General features: G+C 47.6%; 1 protein-coding gene across 4 annotated transcripts in view; it reads right to left on the bottom strand.

Annotated features, from left to right (window-relative positions):
* Window positions 1-7388, bottom strand: part of Ggt7 (gamma-glutamyltransferase 7) — a 31379-nt gene that overhangs the window by 16844 nt on the left and 7147 nt on the right. For 3 of the 4 annotated variants that reach the window (XM_031372424.1, XM_031372423.1, XM_031372427.1), the window contains 2 exons: window positions 519-754; window positions 147-298 (listed from right to left, as the gene is read on the bottom strand). In XM_031372424.1, coding sequence (XP_031228284.1) covers window positions 147-298; window positions 519-754 — 388 coding nt within the window. Of the gene's footprint in view, window positions 1-134; window positions 299-518; window positions 755-7388 lie in introns of those variants that run through there. The other variant, XM_031372426.1, reaches the window with a different exon arrangement.

Raw genomic sequence — 7388 nt, forward strand, 5'->3', positions numbered from 1 at the left:
ATTGAAAGTGAAAACATAAGAAGTATGGGTCCACCTTCACCTTAAACTCACACCTAGAGACACCTGCAGCCAGGCCCATAGACCAGGAGAGAAGAAGTAGGCCTGAGGGACCCAGGCCTCCACCAGGTCCTTACCCAGCTCCTTACCCGCCCAGGCCAGAACTGTGTGGAGCCACAATCCCCAAACACAAGGCTGCTACCACAGCTGCATCCACGGAAGAGCCCTGTTTACTGAGCACCTCCATGCCCAGCGCCGTGCAACGGGAGGCATCCGTCACCACAGCACCCTGTTGGAAGATCTAGGAGCAACACAAGAGCGGACTAGTAAGGCCCTCCACCACCCCCATTAACCTAGAACGTCTCTCTTCTTGTACTCTTGATTGTCTAGAGCCATTTCCTCCCTCTTCCTTTCCCACTTCCCAGCAGCCTCCCACCCCCACCCCACCCCCGGCCATTCATTCCCCATCACTCTGTCACCTGCTTCACCCAAGTTCCCTTCTGTCCATCTGCTCCCCTCACCTGGGGATCCCCGAAGTAGATTTGCATGACCAGAGCCACCGTCACACCGGTGGCGAAAGTGAGGCAGGCGGTGACTATGACCGTGAGCCCATCCTGGCGGCAGGAACATTCAGCTGCTGCAGCTGAGAATGGGTCCTTGCGTGTCTCCCGTAGTGGTGACCCGTCCTGGCTGCCCATCTCCGAGGATGATGAAGGCAGCCGCTGAAGTCGGGCAGACTTCAGGAAGGAGTCCGGGTCTGTGGAGAGGCTGGGTGTCGGTCTGGCAGCCTCCCACCAGGCCCTGTGGCCCTCGGGGCTGGGCGTTCCACACACCCCCTCCGCTCCGCCCATCACGCAAACCCCACTGCCCTGCACGGCTCAGTTTTCCTCCACTCCAACACACCTTAGGGCTCGCAAGACGCCAGTCCCCAGGTGGAAAAAGGCCTCAAACTGGCCTCAGAAAGGTTGGATTCCTGCCTCTGGCGAATACCCAGTCCAAGTTCCATGAGTCTGGTACTGGGCTGAGAATAACCAGGAGCGTGAGGGTGTTCAGCCTCCCCTGGAAACCTTATCCTGTCCTAGCTGGTTACCAGCCTTCAGAACAAGGCGGCTACTATGGAACCAACTACCTTGGCTTCCAGCCTTGCTCCACGCATCCATTCACTCAATAGAAACGAGAGCCTGCTATATGTCTGGCTTTAAACAGCAGATAACTGACACCTTTGCAGATAGTCTCAGGCCAATGGAGGAAAAGAAAATAAATAAGTAAATACGTGGAGGCGGATGTTATAAAATGCATGAGGGGCTGGGGAGCTGGCTTAGTCTGCAAGCATGAGGGACCTGAGTTCAACTCCCCAGCACCTACCTAAAATGCTCCTGACACCATTGTGGGGCAAATGCTCCTGACACCATTGTGGGGCAGAGACAGGCTGAGCCTGAAAACTAGCTCCCCAGCCAATCTAGCCCAAGAAGGCCAGCTTCTGGCTCAGTGAGAGACTGACTCAAGGCAATAAGACTGAGAGCAATAGAGAGAGGGAAGATACCCAAGGTTCTACTATGGCCTTCACCTCATACATACTCTGATGAGCAAGTGTATACACACACACACACACACACACACACACACAAAACTCCCACACACATACACACATGCACAAGTAAAAAAATAAAACACTCCCACAGATACACACACACACTCCCCTACAACACTTGCCACCCCCCACATCCCACACTCACCACACACACACACACACCCCAGAGCATGAAATGAAATGTGATGTCGGAAGGGAGACTGCTTACAAGGGAAGGGCCTCACGAGGAACTGACTTCTGAACTGCGAATGAAGGGTCCAGAAAGAGCTGCCACCGAGAGAGAACACAGAGATTGTGTATAGAGTGTTCCAGGAAGAGAGAACAGCGGGATCAAAGGCCCTAATGTAGGAATGAGGCTGACATTTGAAAGAAATAACAGGTCTGGTGGCTCTGGTTTGGTAGCAAAAAAGGCAGAAAAACCCAGTTAGGGTGGACACCACTCCTGTATACTGGTCCTATGGCGGCTGAGCACTGGGACTTGACCTCTTTCAGAGAGGCCACTAGAGAGTTGTGAGACTGTGAAGCAGTCTGTGGTGGTTTGAATAAGAATAAGAATGCCCCCCCCCAAAGGCTCATATATTTGAATGCCTAGTCAACGGGGAATGACCCTATTTTGAAAAGATTAGGTGTGGCCCTGTTGGAGGAAATGTGTTACTGAGGGTGGGCATCCAGATAGACAACTTTCAGCTACTTCTCGAGCACCGTGTCTGCCTGGATTGCTCCCTGCCAGCCCCGGTTAAATGCTTTCTTTTCAAAGAGTTGCCATGGTCATGGTGTCTCTCCACAGCAACAGAGCACTGACTAAGACACCATCTGGCTTGTGTTTTCATGTTCCCTCTGGCCGCTGTGTGAAGAGCAGCCTGGAAGAAAACAAGAGTGGAGGGGAGGGGGCGTGGAAAGCCACTTGTGGACAACTCACTTCAAGTCCTGAGCCTCACCTCCTTCATCCTAATAACCCAGCTCATCCCTAACACGCGGGCCAGCTGCAGGATCCATAAAGGGATAGGCTCCGAGAGCCATCTCCTTTTTTTAACCCATGTAAAATGCTGGGCAGGGCCTGTGCACACCTGTACGTCCAGCCTTGTGCAACGGAGACAGAACCATCCTGAGCGCTAGCTCCCCTGCCAGTCTAGCTGAAAGGCCAGCTGCTGCTTCAGTGCAGCAGTGAGACTGCTGTCTCAGGGGGTGAGGCAGAGAGCGCCTCAGGAAGATGCAGGTCTTACTCGGGCCTCCACATGCACTCCCAGTGGTGCAAACACCTTCTCTTACCCAAGTCCTCTCCTCTGGGTGCTATTACCCTGAACCTACTTCCCAATGATGACCAAAGAGTTCTAGCTATTTGTGAACAAGGAAGCAAGGGTGACTTTAATGCCTTACTTACTTAATGTATACGCAGTAAGTTCTTTTTGTTTTGTTTTGTTTTGTTTTTCGAGACAGGGTTTCTCTGTATAGCCCTGGCTATCCTGGAACTCACTCTGTAGACCAGGCTGGCCTTGAACTCAGAAATCCGCCTGCCTCTGCCTCCCAAATGCTGGAATTAGGCAGTAAGTTCTTATAAGTTTAAACATTTGATTACATTAAAATTTGACTGCCGTATTTTTCATGTTTACTTGGCAAAAATCCAAGGTCTTTGACTTGTTTAGGGATGTTTAAGGACCTCCATAACTCACACCTCCATCTTTTATGTAAATAGGAAATCACAAACAGCTGGGCAGTGGTGGCTCACACCTCCCAGAGGCAGAGGCAGACAGATCTCTTGTGAGTTGGTGGCCAACTTGGTCTACAGAGTGAGTTCCAGGACAGCCAGGGCTATACAGAGAAACCCTGTCTCAAACAAAACAAAATCATATAATAAATAAAATGATATGTACAAAAATTATTAGAATCCACTTAGAATGGTCTCTTATAGGAAAAGAGACTTTAGGTAGGAATAAGGTGAGTACATATTTTGATTGAAAAATTCTACTTACATATTTATTTATTTAAGATTTATTTTATGTATATGAGTACACTGTAGCTGTCTTCAGACACACCAGAAGAGGGCATTGGATCCCATTACAGATGGTTGTGAGCCACCATGATGGTTGCTGGGAATTGAACTCAGGATCTCTGGAAGAGCAGTCAGTGTTCTTAACTGCTGAGACATCTCTCCAGCTCTTACATTTACATTTTTATTTACTCTGTATGTGTGTGTGTGTGTGTGTGGTGTGTATGTGTGTGTGTAAGAGAGAGAGAGAGAGAGAGAGCTCTAGCTGACTTTGAACTTTCTAAGTAGCCTGGGCTGGCCTACAACTTGAGGCAATCTACCTCCTGAGTACTGTGATTACAGGTGTGAGCCACCACATCGGACTTAAATTCCTTTTTTTAAAAAAAGTTTTAAATTTATCATTATTAGAGTGTGTGTGTGTGTGAGAGAGAGAGAGAGAGAGAGAGAAAGAAAGAGAGAGAGAGAGAGAGAGAGAATGAATTAGAGACAAGGACAGAGAGACAGACAGGCAGTCAGAGAGCAGAGAGGAGTGTCTGCCACAGCACACGCGACAGTCAGAAGACAGTTTTCTGAGGCTGCTTCTCTCCTCTCACCTAGCTGAGGCAGAGGCTCTCTTCTTGTTTCTGCTGCTTTTCATACCCCAAGCTCGACGGCTGGCAAACTTCCAGATGATTCTTCTGTGTCTACCTCCTATCTTACTGAAGGAGTTTGGGGATTAGAGATGCAAATCACCACATCTGGCTTTTAATGGGTTTGGTGGGGTAAGTCATCAGCTTTGCATGGCAAGTGCTTTTACCCACTGAACCATCTCCACAGCCCTATCCCTTTCTATTGTCACTGCTGGTGTGCATGCACATGAGCTTACACATGCATCGCATGTGTGTGTGCATCTGTGCACACATGCCCACATGTGGAGATCAGAGGACACCTTGCAGGAGTTGGTTCTCTCCTTCCACCACATGGATCCTGGTCTTGAACTCAGGATGTCAAGCTCCGTGCCATTTTGCTGGCACCATACCCAGCTTTTTTTTTTTTTTTAAGATTTATTTTATTTATTTTATGTGTATGAGTACACTGTAGCTGTACAGATGGCCATGAGCCATCATGTGGCTGCTGGGAATTGAACTCAGGATGCCCCGCTCGCTCTGACCCCCACTTGCTCCAGTGTAATTCACTGTAGCTGTCTTCAGACACACCAGAAGAGGGCGTCCAATCTCATTACGGATGGTTGTGAGCCACCATGTGGTTGCTGGGATCCGAACTCAGGACTTTCAGAAGAGCAGTCAGTGCTCTTACCCGCTGAGTCATCTCGCCAGCCCCATACCCAGCTTTTTTAAAATGTGGGCTCCAATTGAGCTAGCTCTTTCACATTTATACTTCCTTAAAATTTTAACATATATACTTTGAAAAAAAGTAAACTACAAAGAAATAAGAATTGGAGGATGGCTGGATGTAGTGGTGCACATCTTTAATCCCAGAACTCAGGAGTTAGAGGCAGGTGGATCCATGAGTCCAAGGCCAGCCTGGTCTACACAGTAAGTGCCAGGACAGCCAGGGTTTCATATAGAAAGACCCTGTCTCCAAAGCCAAAAAGAATTGGAGGATAAGACTGGATCTGAGGCTAAGTGTATGTGCTGTTCTGGCTGAGAACTGGAGTTTAGTTTCCAGCACCTATGCTAGGTGACCATAACTGTCCATAACTCCAGCTCCAGGGGATAGGGGATATGACACCTCTGGCCTCCATGGGTACTTACCCAAATGCAGATACCCACACACGCATAATTAAAGATAAAAATAAAATCCTAAAAATGATAGGCTGAACATGGTGGCACATGCCTTTAATCCCAGCACTTGAGAGGCAGAGGCAGACGGATTTCTGAGTTCGAGGCCAGCCTGGTCTACAGAATTCCAGGACAGCCAGGGCTACACAGAGAAACCCTGCCTTAGGGGGAAAAAATAGAGAAGGGGACTTTTACTTTCTTCAATATTTTATTTTGTTTCTATATTAAGCAAATAATATGTACTTTGTTTTAAATTCTTTGATTTTTACTTTTCTTTCTTTTTTTCTTTCTTTCTTTCTTCCTTCCTTCCTTTCTTTCTTTCTTTCTTTTTTTTCGAGACAGGGTTTCTCTGTATAGCCCTGGCTATCCTGAAACTCACTATGTAGACCAGGCTGGCCTCGAACTCAGAAATCCACCTGCCTTTGCCTCCCAAGTGCTGGAATTAAAGGCATGCGCCACCACTGCCTGGCTTTTTACATTTCTTATTGTAATCTCATATGTACATGTGTTTTGGCTGCATATAAATATGTGTACATTATATGTGTGCCTGATGCCCTGTTTTTAACTTTTTATTTGTCAGGCTGACTGGAGAGGCGGCCCAGAGGTTAAGCTGAGTACTTCCTGTTCTTCTAGAAGGCCTGGGTTTGGTTTCCAGAGCCCACATGGAGATTCACAAGGGTCTCTAACTCCAGTTCCAGGGAATCCAATGCCCTCTTCTAACCTCCTTGGGAGCTTCATGCATGTGTTGCATAGACATGAAGGCAAAACACCCACATACATAAAATACTAAAATACTTTTTAAAACGTTTGTTATCCTTAGATAATCATGCTATATTCCGATAATCATGCTTGTCTCTAAACCTCAACATCGCTACCAGAAGTCTATAGGTGAGAATTCATTAAAAAAAAAACATAACAAAAAGCAAACGTTAAATATCCACTTTGGGTACAAAATCCTTAGCATTATCAAAAGAAAGGCAAGAGAGGTTTTAAACTTTTTGGTTTTCCCGAGACAGGGTTTCTCTGTGTCGCCCTGGCTGTCCTGGAACTGACTCTGTAGACCAGGCTAGCTTTGAACTCAGAAATCCACCTGCCTCTGCCTCCCAAGTGCTGGGATTAAAGGTGTGTGCCACCACTGCCTGGCTGAACTTTTTTTTTTTTTTTACAGAATTATTTATTTTATTTGTATAAGTACACTGTAGCTGTACAGATGGCCGTGAGCCATCATGTGGCTGCTGGGAATTGAACTCAGGACCTCTATTCGTTCCAGCCCCTCTCGCTCTGGTGTAATTCACTGTAGCTGTCCTCAGATGCACCAGAAGAGGGCATCCGATCTCATTACGGGTGGTTGTGAGCCACCATGTGGTTGCTGGGATCCGAACTCAGGACCTTCGGAAGAGCAGTCAGTGCTCTTACCCGCTGAGCCATCTCGGCAGCCCCTGGTTGAACTTTTACTTATTGTATGAGGTATGTGCATGTATGACATATGCACCAGGCTAGCTGGCCCATGTGCTGCTGAGTCAGTCTCCATCTCCCATCTCACTGTAGAACCACTGTCATGCCTAGCTTTTTAGATGGGTTATGGAGATTTGAACTAAGGTGCACACACACTTGGGCAGCAAGGACTTTACCCACGGCACCACCTCCCCAGCAAGAGCGTGTATTTACTGAAGCTAATGACACCCTAGGTGTTTCCCATACATTTCCTCAATGAAGCACTGTCATGACTTCATGAGCTGGGCTCCACTTTCCTCACTTTACAGATGAAGAAACTGAAGCTAAGTGGCCCTGCCTGTCTACACCCATAACACGAATACGTGGGAGAACAGAGGCCTTGATTTCACCTTTCTGTGTCACTTGATGGCCTCCTTTCTATTGATTCACATGGCACTGGCAGCTATTTCCAATACCCAAAACCAATCCAGGGAGCTGGGTGAATGTAGTGGCTCACACCTGTGATTCCTGCACTTGGGAAGTAGAGACACAAGAATCAGCTGATCAAAGCTTGCCTAAAATAAATGAGGCCTTGTCT

This window comes from Mastomys coucha, unplaced genomic scaffold (assembly GCF_008632895.1).
Source record: "Mastomys coucha isolate ucsf_1 unplaced genomic scaffold, UCSF_Mcou_1 pScaffold15, whole genome shotgun sequence".
NCBI lineage: Eukaryota > Metazoa > Chordata > Mammalia > Rodentia > Muridae > Mastomys > Mastomys coucha.